Raw genomic sequence first — 23,473 nt, forward strand, 5'->3', positions numbered from 1 at the left:
CGACCGACACAGATAGCCAGTTAGTAAATTTGTATAAATATCCAAAACTAAGATAATTACTTTCCATTCTATTTAAAAATTAATTAAGTGGCTGAAAAATATGTTTAATAACTAAGTGTTGGTGAGTGGTAAAAGAATGGGCCATAGAGGGATTCGAAGTACATTATTGAACTGTACTACAGAACAGACCTAGAATGTTTAAGAATACTTTCCTTATTATCATAAACATTTTTCAGAAGTAATGCGTTTGTAACTTTGAGGTACTTAGAATACTTTCCTAATTATAATAAACAGTTTATCAGAAGTACCATGTTTCCAACTCTGAGGTACTTAGAATACGTCCCTAATTATCATAAACATTTTATCTGAAGTAACACGTTTCTAGCTTTGAGGTACTTAGAATACTTTCGTAATGAGCATAAGCATTTTACTGGAAGTAACATCTAATTTTGAGTTACTGTAATATCTGAGTGTTTTGTAAAGTCCTTTCTCGGAGAGAACAAAGTATTTAGTTTATCTAAAAAACGTTTAGTTTTTGCTTTAAAAACCATCTTTATTTATTCTAACAAACTCTGTCAGATGTTTCATTATTGAACAAATTATATCCACTCTATATTATTAAGGGGCTACTGTTTTACAATCCTCTATATTGTTAAAGGGCTACTGTTTTACAATCCTCTATATTGTTAAAGGTCTACTGTTTTACAATCCTCTATATTGTTAAGGAACTACTGTTTTAGAATCCTTAGGCTTATACCAAACAAATAAATTCAGGTTCACAATCTATGAAATATTATTACTAGACTTACAGTTCTATTTGAAAGTAAATTTATTTAGGTGAACCTTCAGTGAAATCAGATGACATAAAAGTTCAACTTAGTCATGAACAGAAACTTCTGATGTCTGAAGTTACTCAACATTTACATCAGTTTCCTTTCTTATTTTTTAATGTTTGTTTTGAATTTTGTGCGAAACTACACGAGGCCTATCTGAGTAACTGTCCCTAATTTAGCAGTGTAAGACTGGAAGGAAAGCAGCTATTCATCACCATCCACTGTCAACCCTTGAGCTACTCTTTTACCAATGAATAGTGGGATTTCCCGTGACACTATAATGCTCTCACGGCTGAAAGGGCGAGCATGTTTGGTGTAATGAGAATTCGAACCTGAGATCCTCAGAATACGAGTCAAGTACCTTACCCACCTGACCATGCTGGGATGGTGTTTTCATATTTTCCTAATAAATGAGATCATGCTTCTTCAGCTGGAAATACTCAATTGTTCTATCCACATATAAAACATTATACTGTACCATGAGAATGTCTAGCAGTGTAATACACATTGGTAAACCCACGACTAATTACACTGACTTAATACATCCATAAACACAACAGCTTTGGATATATGTTGTCATTCGTTTCTATTTAAATGTAAACAAACATAGTATAGGAATCATGTAGCAACAAAGTCTCTGAAGAAATGAAAAACATAACTTACGTTCACATGATGGACGTTCTCCAGACCAATTTCCAGTGTCCAAGCATGTCAAATCCGAAAGTCCTACCAGTTGGTAGTTTCCTACACAGGAGAAAGCACATCGATCTCCTGTCACTGCAGATGAACATGATCCTGCTATTTCTCCATTTTCAGGAGCAGTGATTGTTGGACAGTAGGACTGTTGAACTGAAAATAGAACAGTGCTAGAGTGGAAACATCTAAAACTTGTTGCCAAATAATACTGGTTAAAGGTCACTAACAGATTATAGTGATGAATAATATAAACTTTAATCCTGTTTCGTGATGATGTGAAACCCACATAAAGGTAAAATGTATTCTCACTACAGCTGGTGAGGTGTATAAGAACTTTAATTAAAATAAACTACAGAATAACGTTTTGACCTTCTTAGGCCATCTTCATGTTTAGAAAGACAAATTTTTAACATCAAAATGACCTGAAAAGGTTGAAATGATGTTCTATACTATATTTTAATTAAGGAAGGAAGGTTTATTTGGACAAGAAGTGAACCAGGTACTACAGGATTATTGTTAATTATGATAACAGTTATGGACTTGTTAAACCCAGTAAATTATGAACGTTTTGTTATAATTGCTTAACAAACATGTATTTGAGCATGTATCCTCTAGAAAAACATAAATATTCAAACCCTATAAGAAAGACACTTTAACCACTTATTTTTTATCATATTATTTTATTATACTGATTTACCCTCTTAATAGTCAGGTATCTTGCAATGTTCACTAACAGATTCTAGTGATGAACAATATATGTACTTTAAGCATTGAATAAGAAGTGAAATGAACCAGATTTAGATATGAACCATTTAGTAAAGAAGTGCTATGAAAGGTAACGTTGTAATTAGTTTTGAATCTCATAAAAGTTTTATAAATCAAGAAAACTGTGTAAACTTAAGTGATAATTAAATAAACATTTTGTTTAGATGTTTTCAAACTTTATTGGTATTATGTTTGTATTAGTACAATGGATTTAGCTAACTACTATCATAATACAGGTTAATGTACTTGTTTCTTATATAAAAATAATTATTAATAGACACCAAGGTGCGAGATTAGACACACATGAAGTTTCACTATACAAGATCAAATATCTTATACAGACTTTTAAAAACTCAGTTCGTAATTTCTTGTGATACAACGTTACAAAACCATAATGTTTAGTAATTCTAAAGACTCACAATGTTTGTTTCACTTAAGTGATACACACCTGTCACATGAATAGATTATTAGTTTGTAAATATACAACGAATTTGTAAATTGATCATTTCATGCATCAAAAAGTAAGGATATCTTTTATTTCACTCTGTATTATTTCCTGTATGAATGGTTATTACGATGTTCACAAAACACTAAATGTTTTTATAACTATCTAAAACAAGAAATTTTATATACTTGTATCAGTTTAGGAAATTGTTAAAACAAAAATGTTAACAAAACAAAATATTCTTACTGTTACAAGTGGGAGTTGTTCCAGACCAACTTCCAGACTCCAGACAGATCAATTCTGAGTCTCCTACTAGTTGGTAGTTTTCTAGACAGGAGAACGTACACCTGTCTCCAGTCACGGCAGACGAACACAATCCAGATAATTCTCCATTTTCTGGGGCACTCAAAGTTGGACATCCTGATTCAGTAACTAATTGTAAAAATAGATATTAAATTTACAAAAACAATTTCATAACTATGACAGATGTTATTTAATACTTAGGTCAGTGTTTCTTCTACAGTCTCACCATATTGTTTCTTTAATCTCTCGTATGTAGAATGTGAGATCGTTAAGCCTAATATGTCACAGAAGGCTAAACAAATACATAGATTTTATCTTTAATGACACTCTAACCAAATTCCTTGTTTAGAAGTGATACAAGAAGAAATAATAAAATGGTTGTACAATAATTTATCATAAGTTACAATGTAACATTTTCTCATTCACGTGTTCTGATATGAAATCAAGATGGCGGCTACACTGTAACTCAGACATATCACAGTTGAAGTGTTGAAAATAGTTTTATCGAAAGTTGCTTCACCTATAATTTTCTACAAGTTGGCTTGAACACCATATTCTTGTTACATATTGTTACACTAGTCTAGTTCATATATTTATTCAAGTCTAAACACTGAATAATCTGGTCTGTAACTACAAAGTGTTCACGATAAATGTGTAAAATATAACTTACGTTCACATGTTGGACTTTCTCCAGACCAACTTCCAGTGTCCAAACAGGTCAAATCTGAGACTCCAACTAGTTGGTAGTCTCCTACACAGGAGAACGTACATCGATCTCCTGTCACTGCAGCTGAACATATTCCTGCTATTTCTCCATTTTCAGGAGCAGTGATTACTGGACAGTAGGACTGTTGAACTGAACACAGAAAGTAATAAAGTGGAAATATTGAGAGCTTGTTTCTACATACTAGAAGTTAAAGATTTTGTGACGATACACGAGCCCAAATTTTTTGTACAAGTTATAATAAAACTGTCATAATTATTATATAAAATTAGTCATAAGTAAAAAGATTGGTCATTCAAAGTGTAATTGGAACCTAATGTCTAACGCTTGTTTAACACTCCTACGAAAAGTGGGGCCTAATAGGCCCCAGAGCAACTTGAAAGGTTAGTAATATTAGGCTAATAATTTTGTATTTAAATGAAATTCCCATTTCATTGAAGTTAACATTCAAGAATATTATGAATGTGAATACAAGTCCGCTGATTTCTCCAAGCCCGTTCCCTTAGCTGTGGTTTCGCTAGATAGTAGACAGGGACAGTGGGAATCTCGTTAATACATTCATGCGCGTCACTAATTAGATGACGAGGCATTTGGCTATCGAGAGTCATAGTTACTCCCGCCGTTTATCCGCACTTGGTTGAATTTCTTCACTTTGACAAGAATATGAATAAATCAGAATAGAAACATTGTAGATAAAGGTGAAACATAAGAATATGAATAAACCTGAAAAGAAACATTGTAGATAGCAGTGAAACATAAATAGTGAAACAAATAAAAAAATATTATTTATTCATAAATAATTTAATGAAATGAAATCAAATGAAATGAAAATTTCATTTAAATACAAATTTATTAGCCTAATATTAATAACCTTTCAAGTTGCTCTGGGGCCTATTAGGCCCCACTTTTCGTAGGAGTGTTAACCATTTAAACATTCAATAAGATAGCTAAATATGGAATACAGAAAACTTAAAGCATTGTAGGTGAAGGTGAAACATAAGAATATGAATAAACCTGAAGAGAAACATTGTAGATAACAGTGAAACATAAGAATATGAATAAATCAGAATAGAAACATTGTAGATAAAGACGAAACATAGGAATATGAATAAACCAGTATAGAAACGTTGTAGATAACAATGAAACATAAGAATATGAATAAACTGGAATAGAAACATTGTATATAAAGGTGAAACATAAGAATATGAATAAACTGTAATAGAAACATTTTATATAAAGGTGATATATAAGAATAGAAATAAACTGTAATAGAAACATTTTAAATAAAGGTGACACATAAGAATATGAATAAACCAGAATAGAAACATTGTAGATCAAGGTGAAACATAAGAATATGAATAAACCAGAATAGAAACATGGTAGATAACGATGAAACATAAGAATACGAATAAACCAGAATAGAAACATTGTAGATAAAGACGAAACATAGGAATATGAATAAACTGTAATAGAAACATTGTAGATAACGATGAAACATAAGAATATGAATAAATCAGAATAGAAAGATTGTAGATAAAGGTGAAACATAAAAATATGAATAAACTGGAATAGAAACATTGTAGATAAAGGAGAAACATAAGAATATGAATAACCCAGAATAGAAACATTGTATATAATGTTGAAACATAAGAATATGAATAAATTGGAATAGAAACATTGTAGATAATGTTGAAACATAAGAATATGAATAAATTGGAATAGAAACATTTGTAAAATCAGTAGAATGAGAAATAATTTTCCATTTCGTTTTGGCATTATCTAAAATAATCATTTTTCGACATATGTTTCACGCAATATTTAAGTAAGGAGCCCCTAAAAACTACAAAATGGCCATGAGGGCAGGTCAGTGATCTTGGTGAGAAATTTCCAAATGTTCATAAAAGGTCTTATACATGCTCTCTGCCCACTTAACCAAACTTTTAACTATATAAATGTGTTATCTTAAGAAACGAACACAATTACAACATAAATAACAAAACATTCTTACTGTTATAAGTAGGAGTTGTTCTAAACCAACTGTCAGACTCCAGACAGATCCATAGTAATTTGTAAATTTATTGTTTGATATGTGAAAAAATAAATATATATTTTCTTTTGCTCTGTTAGTTTCATTATGAATAGCTAATATGATATTTACAAAATAAGTTTACAAGTGTTTTGATATGTATGTATAACAAGTAAACGTATATGATTGTATCGGTTTATGAAAGTGGTAAGATGAAAATGTTAACAAAACAAAACATTCTTACTGTTACAAGTGGGAGTTGTTCCTGACCAACTGCCAGATTCCAGACAGATCAGCTCTGAGTCTCCTATTAGTTGGTAGTCTTGTAGACAGGAGAAAGTACACCTGTCTCCAGTCACAGCAGACGAACAGAATCCAGATAATTCTCCATTTTCTGGGGCACTCAAAGTTGGACATCCTGGTTCAGTAACTAATTGTAAAAATAGATATTAAATTTACAAAAATAATTTCATAACTATCACAGATGTTATTTAATACCAAGGTCAATGTTTCTTCTACAGTCTCACCATATTGTTTCTTTAATCTCTTGTCTGTAGAATGTGAGATCGTTAAGCCTAATGTGTCACAGAAGGCTAAACAAATACATAGATCTTATCTTTAATGATACTCTAACAAAATTCCTTGTTTAGAAGTGATACAAGAAGAAATAATAAAATGGTTGTACAATAATTTATCATAATTTACACAGGAACACACAACATCAAATGTACTAAATTAACTTTTTTATTAAAACTGAAGAAAACAACTAATTTGTAAATAAATTTTGAATACTTTAATTATGGAAGTAAGTTTTAGAAAATGTTAACTACTTCTTCCAACGACTCTAAAGAATTAGAAAGTTTAATTCTGTTTACTTGATATACACATAAACTGAGTTACCTTCACGAAAGTTGCCATCACTCGTACTTCTACAGAACGAATAGAATTGGAAACTTTTGTTCTACTTCTAAATGATATAAACAATTTAAACTGAGTGATATAAGTCACAGTAATCTGAATATGTGATGATTTTGTAATCATACGAGGAATTTGTAAATTTATTGTTTGATACGTGAAAAATTAAATATATATTTTCTTTTCTCTGTTATTTTCGTTATGATTGTTTAATATGATGTTTACAAATTAAGTTTATATGTGATTTGATAACTATGTATAACAAGTAAACTTATACACTTCTATCAGTTTGGGAAAGTGGTAAGATGAAAATGCTAACAAAAGGAAAGTTTCGTACTGTTACAAATAGGAGTTGTTCCAGACCAACTGCCAGACTCCAGACATATCAACTCTGAGTCTCCTACTAGTTGGTACTCTTCTAGACAGGAAAACATACACCTATCTCCAGTCACGGCAGACGAACAGAATCCAGATAATTCTCCATTTTCTGGGGCACTTAAGGGTGGACAACCTGATTGTGTAACTAAAAAAAAAAGAATAAATCCAGATTATGATAGTAGTGAATGAATACATATCTATATGAGGGATGGTTCGTGGTTTAGTAAGAAAGGATTTGGAGTACATTTCCTTATCATATTACCATAACAATGAAAGTAATTTCTAAACTAATAGAAAAGGATATGTAAAACTGAATCTAAAATATGTACATAAACATTATTTAGTATTATGAAAGTACAAAAGGTTCAAGTTTATTAATAAGGAATACTTAGAATAACACTTTCTCATTCACGTGTTCTGATATGAAATCAAGATGGCGGCTACACTGTAACTCAGACATATCACAGTTGAAGTGTTGAAAATAGTTTTTTCGAAAGTTGCTTCACCTATAATTTTCTACAAGTTGGCTTGAACACCATATTCTTGTTACATATTGTTACACTAGTCTAGTTCATATATTTATCCAAGTCTAAACACTGAATAATCTGGTCTGTAACTACAAAGTGTTCACGATAAATGTGAAAAATATAACTTACGTTTACATGTTGGAGTTTCTCCAGACCAACTTCCAGTGTCCAAACAGGTCAAATCTGCGACTCCAACTAGTTGGTAGTCTCCTACACAGAAGAACGTACATCGATCTCCTGTCACTGCAGCTGAACATATTCCTGCTATTTCTCCATTTTCAGGAGCAGTGATTGCTGGACAGTAGGACTGTTGAACTGAAGACAGAAAGTAATAAAGTGGAAATATTCAGAGCTTGTTTCTACATACTAGAAGTTAAAGATTTTGTGACGATACACGAGCCAAAATTTTTGTACAAATTATAGAAAAAAATTGTCTTAATTATTATATAAAATTAGTCATAAGTAAAAAGATTGGTCATTCAAAGTGTAATTGGAACCTAATGTCTCTAACGCTTGTTTAACCGTCTCAACATTCAATAAAATACCAGATATGGAATGCTGAAAACTTAAAGCATTGTAGATGAAGGTGAAACATAAGAATATGAATAAATCAGAACAGAAACATTGTAGATAAAGGCGAAACATAGGAATATGAATAAACCAATATAGAAACATTATAGATAAAGGTGAAACATAAGAATATGAATAAACCAGAATAGAAACATTAAAGATAAAGGCGAAACATAGGAATATGAATAAACTGTAATAGAAACATTGTTGATAAAGGTGAAACATAAGAATATTAATAAACCAGAATAGAAACATTGTACATATAGGTGAAACATAAAAATATGAATAAATCAGAACAGAAACATTGTAGATAAAGACGAAAAATAAGAATATGAATAAACGTGAATAGAAACATTGTAGATAAAGGCGAAACATAGGAATATGAATAAACCAGAATAGAAACATTCTAAATAAAGGCGAAACATAAGAATATGAATAAACCAGAATAGAAACATTATAGATAAAGTGAAGCATAAAAATATGAATAAATCAGAATAGAAAGATTGTAGATAAAGGTAAAACATAAAAATATGAATAAACTGGAATAGAAACATTGTAGATAAAGGAGAAACATAAGAATATGAATAACCAAGAATAGAAACATTGTATATAATGTTGAAACATCAGAATATGAATAAATTGGAATAGAAACATTGTAGATAATGTTGAAACATAAGAATATGAATAAATTGGAATATAAACATTTGTAAAATCAGTAGAATGAGAAATAATTTTCCATTTCGTTTTGGCATTATCTAAAATAATCATTTTTCGACATATGTTTCACGCAATATTTAAGTAAGGAGACCCTAAAAACTACGAAATGGCCATGAGGGCAGGTCAGTGATCTTGGTGAGAAATTTCCAAATGTTCATAAAAGGTCTTATACATGCTCTCTGCCCACTTAACCAAACTTTTAACTATATAAATGTGTTATCTTAAGAAACGAACACAATTACAACATAAATAACAAAACATTCTTACTGTTATAAGTAGGAGTTGTTCTAGACCAACTGCCAGACTCCAGACAGATCCATAGTAATTTGTAAATTTATTGTTTGATATGTGAAAAAATAAATATATATTTTCTTTTGCTCTGTTAGTTTCATTATGAATAGCTAATATGATATTTACAAAATAAGTTTACAAGCGTTTTGATAACTATGTATAACAAGTAAACGGATATGATTGTATCGGTTTATGAAAGTGGTAAGATGAAAATGTTAACAAAACAAAACATTCTTACTGTTACAAGTTGGAGTTGTTCCTGACCAACTGCCAGATTCCAGACAGATCAGCTCTGAGTCTCCTATTAGTTGGTAGTCTTGTAGACAGGAGAAAGTACACCTGTCTCCAGTCACAGCAGACGAACAGAATCCAGATAATTCTCCATTTTCTGGGGCACTCAAAGTTGGACATCCTGGTTCAGTAACTAATTGTAAAAATAGATATTAAATTTACAAAAATAATTTCATAACTATCACAGATGTTATTTAATACCAAGGTCAATGTTTCTTCTACAGTCTCACCATATTGTTTCTTTAATCTCTTGTCTGTAGAATGTGAGATCGTTAAGCCTAATGTGTCACAGAAGGCTAAACAAATACATAGATCTTATCTTTAATGATACTCTAACAAAATTCCTTGTTTAGAAGTGATACAAGAAGAAATAATAAAATGGTTGTACAATAATTTATCATAATTTACACAGGAACACACAACATCAAATGTACTAAATTAACTTTTTTATTAAAACTGAAGAAAACAACTAATTTGTAAATAAATTTTGAATACTTTAATTATGGAAGTAAGTTTTAGAAAATGTTAACTACTTCTTCCAACGACTCTAAAGAATTAGAAAGTTTAATTCTGTTTACTTGATATACACATAAACTGAGTTACCTTCACGAAAGTTGCCATCACTCGTACTTCTACAGAACGAATAGAATTGGAAACTTTTGTTCTACTTCTAAATGATATAAACAATTTAAACTGAGTGATATAAGTCACAGTAATCTGAATATGTGATTATTTTGTAATCATACGAGGAATTTGTAAATTTATTGTTTGATACGTGAAAAAATAAATATATATTTTCTTTTCTCTGTTATTTTCGTTACGAATGTTTAATATGATGTTTACAAATTAAGTTTATATGTGATTTGATAACTATGTATAGCAAGTAAAGTTATACACTTCTATCAGTTTGGGAAAGTGGTAAGATGAAAATGCTAACAAAAGGAAAGTTTCGTACTGTTACAAATAGGAGTTGTTCCAGACCAACTGCCAGACTCCAGACATATCAACTCTGAGTCTCCTACTAGTTGGTACTCTTCTAGACAGGAAAACATACACCTATCTCCAGTCACGGCAGACGAACAGAATCCAGATAATTCTCCATTTTCTGGGGCACTTAAGGGTGGACAACCTGATTGTGTAACTAAAAAAAAAAGAATAAATCCAGATTATGATAGTAGTGAATGAATACATATCTATATGAGGGATGGTTCGTGGTTTAGTAAGAAAGGATTTGAAGTACATTTCCTTATCATATTACCATAACAATGAAAGTAATTTCTAAACTAATTGAAAAGGATATGTAAAATTGAATCTAAAATATGTACATAAACATTATTTAGTATTATGAAACTACAAAAAGTTCGAGTTTATTTATAAGGAATACTTAGAATAACACTTTCTCATTCACGTGTTCTGATATGAAATCAAGATGGCGGCTACACTGTAACTCAGACATATCACAGTTGAAGTGTTGAAAATAGTTTTTTCGAAAGTTGCTTCACCTATAATTTTCTACAAGTTGGCTTGAACACCATATTCTTGTTACATATTGTTACACTAGTCTAGTTCATATATTTATTCAAGTCTAAACACTGAATAATCTGGTCTGTAACTACAAAGTGTTCACGATAAATGTGAAAAATATAACTTACGTTCACATGTTGGACTTTCTCCAGACCAACCTCCAGTGTCCAAACAGGTCAAATCTGAGACTCCAACTAGTTGGTAGTCTCCTACACAGGAGAACGTACATCGATCTCCTGTCACTGCAGCTGAACATATTCCTGCTATTTCTCCATTTTCAGGAGCAGTGATTGATGGACAGTAGGACTGTTGAACTGAAGACAGAAAGTAATAAAGTGGAAATATTTAGAGCTTGTTTCTACATACTAGAAGTTAAAGATTTTGTGACGATACACGAGCCCAAATTTTTTGTACAAGTTATAGTAAAACTGTCTTAATTATTATATAAAATTAGTCATAAGTAAAAAGATTGGTCATTCAAAGTGTAATTGGAACCTGATGTCTCTAACGTTTGTTTAACCGTCTCAACATTCAATAAAATACCAGATATGGAATGCTGAAAACTTAAAGCATTGTAGATGAAGGTGAAACATAAGAATATGAATAAATTAGAACAGAAACATTGTAGATAAAGGCGAAACATAGGAATATGAATAAATTGTAATAGAAACATTGTTGATAAAGGTGAAACATAAGAATATTAATAAACCAGAATAGAAACATTGTACATATAGGTGAAACATAGAAATATGAATAAACCAGAATAGAAACATTCTAAATAAAGGCGAAACATAAGAATATGAATAAACCAGAATAGAAACGTTGTAGATAACGATGAAACATAAGAATATGAATAAATCAGAATAGAAAGATTGTAGATAAAGGTGAAACATAAGAATATGAATAAACTGGAATAAAAACATTGTAGATAAAGGAGAAACATAAGAATATAAATAAACTGTAATAGAAACATTTTATATAAAGGTGATACATAAGAATATGAATAAACCAGAATAGAAACATTGTAGATAATGTTTAAACATAAGAATATAAATAAACTGTAATAGAAACATTTTATATAAAGGTGATACATAAGAATATGAATAAACCAGAATAGAAACATTGTAGATAATGTTGAAACATAAGAATATGAATAAATTGGAATAGAAACATTTGTAAAATCAGTAGAATGAGAAATAATTTTCCATTTCGTTTTGGCATTATCTAAAATAATCATTTTTCGACATATGTTTCACGTAATATTTATGTAAGGAGCCCCTAAAACCTACAGAATCGCCATGAAGGCAGGTTAGTATGTTGGTGAGAAATTTCCAAATGTTCATAAAAGGTCTTATACATGCTCTCTGCCCACTTAACCAAACTTTTAACTATATAAATGTGTTATTTTAGGAAACAAACACAATTACAATATAAATAACAAAACATTCTTACTGTTATAAGTAGGAGTTGTTCTAGACCAACTGCCAGACTCCAGACAGATCCATAGTAATTTGTAAATTTATTGTTTGATATGTGAAAAAATAAATATATATTTTCTTTTGCCCTGTTAGTTTCCTTATGAATGGCTAATATGATGTTTACAAAATAAGTTTACAAGTGTTTTGATAACTATGTATAACAAGTAAACAGATATGATTCTATATGTTTATGAAAGTGGTAAGATGAAAATGTTAACGAAACAAAACATTCTTACTGTTGCAAGTTGGAGTTGTTCCAGACCAACTGCCAGACTCCAGACAGATCACCTCTGGGTCTCCTACTAGTTGGTACTCTTCTAGACAGGAAAACACACACCTATCTCCAGTCACGGCAGACGAACAGAATCCAGATAATTCTCCATTTTCTGGAGCAATTATGGGTGGACAACCTGATTGTGTACCTAAAAAGAAAATGAATAAATCCAGTTTATGATAGTAGTGAATGGATATATCATTATATGAGTCAGGGTTTCTGGTTCAGTTCCAAAGGAATCGTATATCGTAATCATATTAACACAATGATTGAAGTAACATCTAAACAGATAGAAAAGAACATCTGAACGTGAATCTACAGTTTGTATTGAAATTCTGGAATTACAAAAACTTCGTGTTTATTAATAACGAATATTTACAATAAAACTTTTTTCGTTTACGTGTTCTGATATCAAATCATGATGACAGCTACACTGCTACTCAGACATATCACAGTTCAAGTATAGAAAAGAGATTTTTCGAAAGCTCCTTCACCCATAATTTTATACAAGTTAGCTTGAACACTACACTCTAGTTGCAAATTGAAAAACTTGTTTGTTTGTTCATTTCCATACATTGAAATATTTAGGCTGTAACTGCCAAGGCGAATCGAACATCCACATTTAGTGTTGTAAATCTGTGAACCTTCCTGTGATTTTTGTTGAACACTACTGTGATTAGTTTAGGAAATAAAGTTTAAGTTATTGTTAATTTGTTTGCTGATACAGAGAGTGAAATAATAATTTTCTTTTCTTATTTAATGTGTTATTGTATTACTTACAAAACACTAGGCCTGGCATGGCCTAGCGCGTTAAGGCGTGCGCTTCGTAATCTGAGGGTCGCTGGTTTTCGCCTGAGTCGCGCCAAAACATGCTCGCCCTCCCAGCCGTGGGGGCGTTATATGTGACGGTCAATCCCACTATTCGTTGGTAAAAGAGTAGCCCAAGAGTTGGCGGTGGGTGGTGATGACTAGCTGCCGTCCCTCTAGTCTTACACTGCTAAATTAGGGACGGCTAGCACAGATAGCCCTCGAGTTGCTTTGTGCGAAATTCCAAAACAAACAAACAAAATACAAAACACTAAAAGGCATGTCAACTTACAAAACTGAGTCATTGTTATATATCAGTTTTGAAAGGTTAAAGTTTGAAAAGAAGTTCTAGAATTCAGTCTCAAAAGTTTATATCTCCATTGGTAATTGGAGTTTTCCCTCTTGGTTACTCAAGATGGCCGTCAGATAAGACCATCTTGAGCGATTATTTCCACTTCAAAGCTTGGACTTAACGCAACCCAATAGTTAGCACGCTCCATACATCCATTTGTACTGGTGACCTGAGGTTCGGTTGTTGAAATCTCTTGACATCAAAAAAGAGAAAACCACGTTCTGCAGTTTGGAGATGTCGGTGTGTGATAAGATTACATCAAATATCTCATTTTAATTTAGAGTAATATACAAGATGGTAGTGACTGGTTCTGATGAATTACCTGTTGTTGTTTTTTTATTTTATCATTTCAAAATTAGAGAAGCTAAAGCTGGTAGCCATTGATGAGATTTAATAAAGTTAGAGAAATAATATTTAAATTTTATGACCAATTTTTTACCAAGTGTATAAGTTCTTTCTCTCTAATAATTACTGTTTCCACTTGATATCAACTTTGACTATAAGAAGAATCCTCTTCTAATAATGAACCACAAGCTGTAACTAAGTATTTATACTTAGTTGTCCATTTTAACTTTCTTCAATTTTCTGATTTGATTTTTAACGACGGTATGTACAGTGACAATACCAGCATCCCTTAGCGATAGGTCTAGTAATCACAATAGTTTCTAAGGAACTGATCTCTTCTGCTGTCACTTAAACTGGATGTAAGTCATGTTGACAGAGTTGAAAAGGGAATAAAGAGGACAGTAGCATATTCTGAAGAAGATCCATGAACTTTGACCTCATACAGTTATTGTCATTTTCATCAGAGTATAACATATATGCAATGGAAAAAAAATTTCATTTTATAACTGGACACCACAGGACAGGTCAGCAATTTTGGTCAGAAAAGAAACTTCCAAATGTCCATGAAAGATCCTATTCGTGTTATAGATGTTCTTTCTAAGCCTGCCAAACATGAATCATCTTAGGAAAGGAGTACAGTAACAACATAAATAGCAAAGCATTCTCACTGTTACAAGTAGGAGTTGTTCCAGACCAACTACCAGACTCCAAACAGATCAACCCTGGATTTCCTACCAGTTGGTACTTTTCTAGACACGAAAACTTACACCTGTCTCCAGTCACAGCAGATGAACACAATCCAGATAATTTTCCATTTTCTGGGGCACTCAAAGTTGGACATTCTGATTTTGTAACTAGAAAAACACATAGAAAATGATAATAAAAGTCGTTTGTTTTTCATAACATGTTTTTCACTATTTTGGCCAAGGTTTATCCTACAATGCTAACAATGTATTGCTTCAATAAATAAACTTATTGTTACAAAAACTGTTTAGCCTCTAAGCCTAAACTCAAGGGAGGTTTAGCTCAAGCTACACATTGATCAACATGTTTTATATAATTTTGGAGAATCTCACCCTTCATCAGTAATCCTGAAATCAACCAAAAACAAACAAGTTGGACCTATATCATTGTGAAAACTATTAAACGCACACTTCAAAATTATAGAATTTTCGGAATCCTTAAGTTTATTTATTAGACATACTGTTGTGTGCCTATGTAATGTAAGGACCTGAATGTGGTCCAATTATACTTTTCCTTCACTTTACCTATCCGGTGTATACATTTTTCAAAAGTAACTACAAAGCACGTTCACACCAACGGTATGTTAGACTTTGATGCTCTCGGTGTTAATTTCAGGCCTTATTTTGGAAAAGACACATTACACATTAATGTGTTACATTACAAAGAATAAAACATTCATGTTGTACTGAATTTATAATTTTCAAAGAAATTTAGTTCTACAAGCCAACATCTAGTGTTTGTGTGTATTTTTTTAAAGTATTCAATATTTAGTGCTGTGTCAGTTAATATTATTGGTTATGCTGTTTATTATATAGAATGTCATTATTTCCTATCATAGATATTGTTTATCAATCTTACCTTCATATCTCTATGTAGAAATAACTGGTACTAACTAAACTATATATTTGGACAATAATATTTAATAAGAATGTAATCTCACGATATCATGTAATCAGTACATTTAAAGAAATTTGTTTGATGGAATAACTGATCCCGTTAACAACTAGGTATCTTACAATATCCACTAACAGATTCAAGTGAAATATTGTTTCATAACCACGTATGTTGCACTGTCCATTAATAGATTCAAGTATCAAATGAAACATATTGTTTAATAACCAGGTATCTTACAGTGTCCACTAACAGATTCAAGTGAAACATAGTGTTTAATAACCAGGTATCTTACAGAGTCCACTAACAGATTCAACTGAAACATATTGTTGAATAACTAGGTATCTTGCACTGTCCATTAACAGATTCTAGTATCAAGTGAAACATATTGTTTAATAACCAGGTATCTTACAGTGTCCACTAACAGATTCAAGTGAAACATAGTGTTTAATAACCAGGTATCTTACAGTGTCCACTAACAGATTCAACTGAAACATATTGTTGAATAACTAGGTATCTTACACAGTCCACTAACAGATTCTAGTATCAAGTGAAACATATTGTTTAATAACCAGGTACCTTACAGTGTCCACTAACAAATTCAAGTGAAACATAGTGTTTAATAACTAGGTATCTTACACTGTCCACTAACAGATTCTAGTATCAAGTGAAACATATTGTTTAATAACCAGGTATCTTACAGTGTCCACTAACAGATTCAAGTGAAACATAGTGTTTAATAACCAGATATCTAATAGATTCAACTGAAACATATTGTTGAATAACTAGGTATCTTACACAGTCCATTAACAGATTCTAGTATCAAGTGAAACATATTGTTTAATAACCAGGTATCTTACAGTGTCCACTAACAGATTCAAGTGAAACATAGTGTTTAATAACCAGGTATCTTACAGTGTCCACTAACAGATTCAAACGAAACATATTGTTGAATAACCAGGTATCTTACAGTGTCCACTAACAGATTCAAGTGACACATATTGTTTAATATATATATAATCAGGTGTTTTACAGAGTCCACTAACAGATTCAAGTGAAACATAGTGTTTAATAACCAGGTGTTTTACAGAGTCCACTAACATTGTAAATTTGTCAGTGGGAACATGAAGTGAAAATTTGTGTTTTCTAAAAATTAATTATACTTATATGAAAGTAACACATATTGCAGGTATTTATAAATACATTCTGCACCTAGAGATTTTCAAGGATCAGTATAGTGTGTATAACAAGGATATTATATCCACACTATACTCTCTATGTCCATTACCAACAATGAGTATCGCTCAATCCAGAGCTCATCACTCTGGCTGGGATACACGAAACACAGCACTTGTTTCGTTTTCAAGTTAAGCACAATGCTACACAATGGGATATCTGTGCTTTGCCCACCACGGGTATCAAAACCTGGATTCTAGCATTGTAAGTCCAAAGACATACTGCTGTGGTTATCAGAGGTTGTCATTAAATATTAGTTTTAAGCTTAATATGTTTATACCAGTACATTTTTTATCTAGTTTATTGGGGACTTTCAAGAATTATGGTTGGTTTGTTGACTTGGTGTTTTATGACACAAAGCAGCTAGGCTATCTGCAACAAACATCCGTAAAAAGTTGAGGTAAATCTAGTAAATTCATAATAGGACATTAAGGTAAAATAAAACAAACTTAAAACATAAAAACCAATGTTTACATTTAGTCTACAGCAGTAAGAGAAAAACTACAGTAACACAAGTTGTAAAGGACTTTCTGCAGCATAACTGTAATTATCACATCTCACCAGAAAGACTAACAGGTAAGTACAAAAACCACTGTCAGTCACCTGAAGTTGGCCTTTCCAGTCCTGGTTCCAAGTTATTTGACGTTATGGCCATTTTCACAAAGTAAAGTAATAAAAGTTTTAAAAGACTTTTGCCAAAATTTTAATAATAACTTGCCAGGATGACTAACAGGTAGTTTGTTTGTTTGTTTTGGAATTTCGCACAAAGCTACTCGAGGGCTATCTGTGCTAGCCGTCCCTAATTTAGCAGTGTAAGACTAGAGGGAAGGCAGCTAGTCATCACCACCCACCGCCAACTCTTGGGCTACTCTTTTACCAACGAAAAGTGGGATTGACCGTCACATTATAACGCCCCCACGGCTGGGAGGGCGAGCATGTTTTGGCGCGACTCGGGCGCGAACCCGCGACCCTCAGATTACGGAAGCGCACACCTTAACGCGCTAGGCCATGCCAGGCCCTGACAGGTTGTTCAAACAGCAGTGTTAGTCACCGGAAGTTGACCTTTCAAGTCCTGGTTTGAGTTATTTGACTTTACAGCCATTATCTAATATCAAATCGAACTAGATGTACTGTGATTTGTAAAAGGGAACCACATTAAAAAGGTGTAATATATAAATTAAAAAACTTAAATAGCATTAAAAAGATTAAAGGCCTTTAAAAAACTAAAAACATTTCCAAGGTGAACAGTGTCACCATCGCCAATAATTATTGACAAACCTTGGGACAAAACATGTTTAAAATGATGCCGTCGTTAAGAGTCATGACAACAGGAAGACAGTAAGATGTGACTTATTGTGACCTGAGTGTTACACAAACTACACATTGGTACAACAGTTCCAGATAAAAGAAAACGATGAGTTAAAAAACTGTGACCAATGCGTAGTCTAGTTAGAACAACTTCCTCTTTCCGATCCTTGAGGAAGCAAGATGGCCAAAGTCCAGAAAAGTGTTTTATTTGGAAAAGCTTGTTTTTATGTTGCTCACTCCAAGTCGACTGCCAGCTAGCATGGATCTGAGCCTTGAATACAGGACCATAGTCCATGTATGGGACAGGCACAGCAGTGATAGCGCCAGAGCAGATAAACTTAGCTGCAGTGTCGGCGAGCTCGTTCCCGCGAATACCAACGTAGCCCGGTATCCAGAAAACTGGGTAGAAGTAGATGTCAAAGAGAAATGGGCCAGTCGGTTTTGAATATCGGCGAGAACAGTGTGAACTAACGTGAAGCGTGTGTGTTTTCTTAGAGCAAAGCCACATCGGGCTATCTGCTGAGCCCACAGAGGGGACTCGAACCTCTGAGTTTACTGTTATAAATCCGGAGATATACCGCTGTACTAGCGAGGAGCTAATGTGAAGCGATTCGAGGGCTAGCAGAGAACTAAGGGAGTCAGTATAAATAGTGCACTTTGAATACTGCTCAGCTTCTAAGTGATCTAGGGCAAGAGAAATGACGTACAGTTCAGCAGTGAACACAGAAGCTGTAGAGGGGATTCTCCACGCAACCACCGAACCACAATAAACCATGGCAGAGCCCACACAGCCACCTGATTTTGAACCACCTGTATAAATAGGAGTGGAAGGATGGTTTGAAGGATGTTCAGCAAATAACAGACAGTATTTCCAATCGGGCGTATCTGCCTTTCTGAGATAGCTTAAAGATAGGTCACATTTAGGGACCGTAAGAAGCCATGAAGAGATGGGTTGACAAGTGGATACAACAATGTTATCCAAGGAAAGACCCAATTCATTCAATTGCACCTGGATGCGAAGGCCAAAAAGAGCAATGACAGATCATCTGTTTTGAAAAAGTATGGCCCGGAGAGAAAGGAAAACACAACCCCAGATAGGATACTTTGGTAATGAACAAAGTTTCGAAGTATATAGTAAAGACAGTTGGAAATGGCGAAGGTGCAAAGAAGGTTCATGAGACTTGATGTATAACTTTTGAACTGGGGAAGTGTGGAAAGCCCAGGTGCAGAGCCTTGATGATGAATAGGGTCCAGCATCTTTAACGTCGACATACTAGCAGAGCCATAGACCAGTGGTTCATAGTCGAGTTTCGATTGAATATAAGAACGATATATCTTTAGCATAGAACATCGATCTGCTCCCCAAGTGGTGGAAGAGAGAAAATTGAGGATGTTCAGTACTCTTGTATATTTGACCCGTAGCTGTTTGATGTGTGGTATGAAGGTCAGCTTACTGTCAAAGGTAAGCCCCAAGAACTTTGCCTCAGGTATCATAGGCAGCACAACTTTACTGTTACGGAGTTCAGGATCAGGGTGAATACCCGTTGGCAGCAAAAGTGCATGCAAACGGGTTTAGAGGGAGAGAGAGAGAAGTTACAGCCATTTACTGTGGTTCACTTCAGTAAACGATTGAGAGCAGTCTGAAGCTGTTGCTCAATATACCTCATGCTCAATGACTGACACGAGATGTGAAAGTCGTCGACATAGAGCCTATTTGCAACAGTGAGAGGAAGTCGTTCAGTGATGGCAATTATCTTTATACTGAAAAGTGTAACATTCAAAACATAGCCCTGAGGGACCCCAAGTTCCTGTACAAAAGAACTGGAAAGTGTCGAACCCACACGAACTCGGAATCTAATGTCCATTAAAATTTTCTTAATTAAAATGGGCAAATGGCCGCGTAACCAAAATGCCATACCTCCATGTTATATCATATGCCTTCTCAATGTGGAAGAACAAGATGTTATCGTTTGAGAAAGGCTTCTCTGAGTGACGTTTCAAGTGGTCCACTGTTGTCGGAACCCACACAGGGTGGGAGAGAGGAGGTTGTTTGATTCGAGGAACCAAACAAGACGACATTAACCATCCTTTCTAAGGTCTTACAGAGACAGCTCGTCAAATCAATTGGACGGAAGTTTGAAGGAATCTTGGAATCCTTACAAGCTTGGAGAAAGGCAGGACAATAGCCTGGCGCCAGGCATCAGGAAAAACATTCTCCAGCCAGATCCGGTTAAAAACAACCAGAAGGATAGCAAGAGAAGCAGGAGATAGATGGCGCAGCATTTCAAAGTGTATATCATCAGGTCCAACTGATGTACTGCCAGATCAACTAAGGGCCAGTTTGAGATCCACCAGTGTAAAGGGATGATTATAGTCATAGAGACAATCAGCTCGAAAGGAAAGAGGTGATCGCTCTGCCCTATTCTTGATGACTAAGAAGATGGAAGTAGGAGCAGAAGTGCCAGATACCCAGCAAAAGCTTTCACCTAGAGTATCAGATCCTGGCCATCATAGAGCAAGATCGAAAGGGGGACAGAATTATATTGCCCACTGACCTTTCGAATCTTGTCCCATATGACTTTGGAACAGGTGGTAGAAGAAAAGCTGGTTGCGAACTTAATTCAAGATTCCTTCTGGCTTTGACGTCTTAGTCAACAAGCATGTGCATAGGCCTGCTGGAAAGCAATGTGGTGCGAGAGTGTGGGATACCTACAAAAGAAGAATCCCAGGCCAGTTTTTGAGCATTCCGCGCCATGTGGCAGGCAGGTTTCCACTATGGACAAGGATATTGTGGGAAATGTGTTGAGGTTTTAGGAATACACTGAGCAACTGCTTGTATAATACAGTCAGTTACTGCTGCCACACAGTTGTCTACTGATGATTTACAGATGATGGCAAGATCAAGTTCTGTGAAAGAAGTGAAAAAGGGACAGTTTGATTGATCCAGCTTCCACCAGAGCACACAGGTCAGGTTGCATCAACCACAGCTAGTCTCTCTCAAAATTATAGGAAAATAATCACTGTCAACCCTCCATGAAAAGTGGGAGAATTGTGAAGGGGAGCAAATTGAGAGATCTACAGCAGTAAAGGACTGACTAGGTGCATGAAAATAAGTAGAAAAACCAGTAATGATCAGAGAGAATACGTTCTACAGAGCGACCCCTTCTATCAATATCAGCACTTCCCTAGAGGGGATGATGTCCGTTAAAGTCCATTAGGAATAAAATAGGAGACGACAACTGTTCAATGACAACATTAAGGTCTGACTGATCATAGGTCTCTCCAAAAAAAAGGTAAAGAGAACAAACAGTGATGGCATGACCTAACGAAACCCGAATGGCGACAACCTCCAAGGGTGGGTTGAGTGGCAAAGACAGGGTGCGAACATGCTGATCAACCAACAGTGCCATCCCTCCATGCATTCGTCCATCACAGAGCCTGTGATGTCTGTACAAAGAAAACCACCGAAAGGTCACTCTATCGGCAGGTATTAGAAAGGTTCCCTGTTACAAACAGGAGTTGTTCCAAAACAACTGTCATCAACTAACAAAACATTCTTACTGTTACAAGTAGGAGTTGTTCCAGACCAACTGCCAGACTCCAGACATATCAACTCTGAGTCTCCTACTAGTTGGTACTCTTCTAAACAGGAAAACATACACCTATCTCCAGTTACGGCAGACGAACAGAATCCAGATAATTCTCCTTTTTCTGGAGCATTCAAAGTTGGACATCTTGATTCAGTAACTAATTGTAAAAATAGATATTAAATTTACAAAAATAATTTCATAACTATGACAGATGTTATTTAATACCAAGGTCAATGTTTCTTCTACAGTCTCACCATATTGTTTCTTTAATTCTCTCATCTGTAGAATGTGAGACCGTTAAGCCTAATGTGTCACAGAGGGCTAAACAAATACATAGATTTTATATTTAATGACACTCTAACAAAATTCCTTGTTTAGAAGTGATACAAGAAGAAATAATAAAATGGTTGTACAATAATTTATCATAATTTAAACTAGAACACACAACGTCAAATTTACTGAATTAACTTTTTTATTAAAATTGAAGAAAACAACGAATTTGTAAATAAATCTTAAATACTTTAATTATGGAAGTAAGTTTTAGAAAATTATAACTACTTCTATCAACAATTGTACAGAATTAGAAACTTTAATTCTATTTACTAGAGATACACTTCAGCTAAGTTATCCTGACTATGGATGTCATCACTCATACTTCTACAGAAATTTTAGAATTATAAACGTCAGATCTCTTTATTAAAAACACACATCAACTAAGTTATCTTAATTAAAATATCTTTTATTTCACGCTGTATTATTTTATGTATGAATGGTTATTATGATGTTTACAAAACACTAATTGTTTTTATAACTATATAAAACAAGTAAACTTATACACTTGTATCAGTTTAGTAAATTGATAAGACAAACATGTTAACCAAACAAAACATTCTTACTGTTACAAGTAGGAGTTGTTCCAGACCAACTGCCAGACTCCAGACATATCAACTCTGAGTCTCCTACTAGTTGGTACTCTTCTAGACAGGAAAACATACACCTATCTCCAGTCACGGCAGACGAACAGAATCCAGATAATTCTCCACTTTCTGGGGCACTTAAGGGTGGACAACCTGATTGTGTAACTAAAAAAGAAATGAATAAATCCAGATTATGATAGTAGTGAATGAATACATATCTATATGAGGGATGGTTCGGGGTTTAGTAAGAAAGGATTTGGAGTACATTTCCTTGTCATATTACCGTAACTATGAAAGTACTTTCTAAACTAATAGAAAAGGATATGTAAAATTGAATCTAAAATATGTACATAAACATTATTTAGTGTTATGAAACTACAAAAAGTTCGAGTTTATTTATAAGGAATACTTAGAATAACACTTTCTCATTCACGTGTTCTGATATGAAATCAAGATGGCGGCTACACTGTAACTCAGACATATTACAGTTGAAGTGTTGAAAATAGTTTTATCGAAAGTTGCTTCA

At 33.6% G+C, this 23,473-nt stretch overlaps 1 protein-coding gene across 2 annotated transcripts in view; it reads right to left on the bottom strand.

Moving 5' to 3' along the window:
• LOC143234814 (sushi, von Willebrand factor type A, EGF and pentraxin domain-containing protein 1-like) overlaps positions 1 to 23,473 on the bottom strand; it is a 91,499-nt gene that overhangs the window by 35,079 nt on the left and 32,947 nt on the right. For both annotated transcript variants that reach the window (XR_013018811.1, XM_076472455.1), the window contains exons 17-28: positions 22,927 to 23,112; positions 22,002 to 22,187; positions 12,720 to 12,905; positions 11,134 to 11,319; positions 10,437 to 10,622; positions 9,429 to 9,614; positions 7,742 to 7,927; positions 7,045 to 7,230; positions 6,037 to 6,222; positions 3,713 to 3,898; positions 2,986 to 3,171; positions 1,497 to 1,682 (exon numbers count right to left, since the gene is read on the bottom strand). Coding sequence is in view for 1 of the 2 variants with exons in the window: in XM_076472455.1 (XP_076328570.1) it covers positions 1,497 to 1,682; positions 2,986 to 3,171; positions 3,713 to 3,898; positions 6,037 to 6,222; positions 7,045 to 7,230; positions 7,742 to 7,927; positions 9,429 to 9,614; positions 10,437 to 10,622; positions 11,134 to 11,319; positions 12,720 to 12,905; positions 22,002 to 22,187; positions 22,927 to 23,112 (2,232 nt within the window). In the remaining variant the exon portion in view is untranslated. The remainder of the gene's footprint in view (positions 1 to 1,496; positions 1,683 to 2,985; positions 3,172 to 3,712; positions 3,899 to 6,036; positions 6,223 to 7,044; positions 7,231 to 7,741; positions 7,928 to 9,428; positions 9,615 to 10,436; positions 10,623 to 11,133; positions 11,320 to 12,719; positions 12,906 to 22,001; positions 22,188 to 22,926; positions 23,113 to 23,473) is intronic.

This window comes from Tachypleus tridentatus, chromosome 12 (assembly GCF_004210375.1).
Source record: "Tachypleus tridentatus isolate NWPU-2018 chromosome 12, ASM421037v1, whole genome shotgun sequence".
Lineage (NCBI taxonomy): Eukaryota > Metazoa > Arthropoda > Merostomata > Xiphosura > Limulidae > Tachypleus > Tachypleus tridentatus.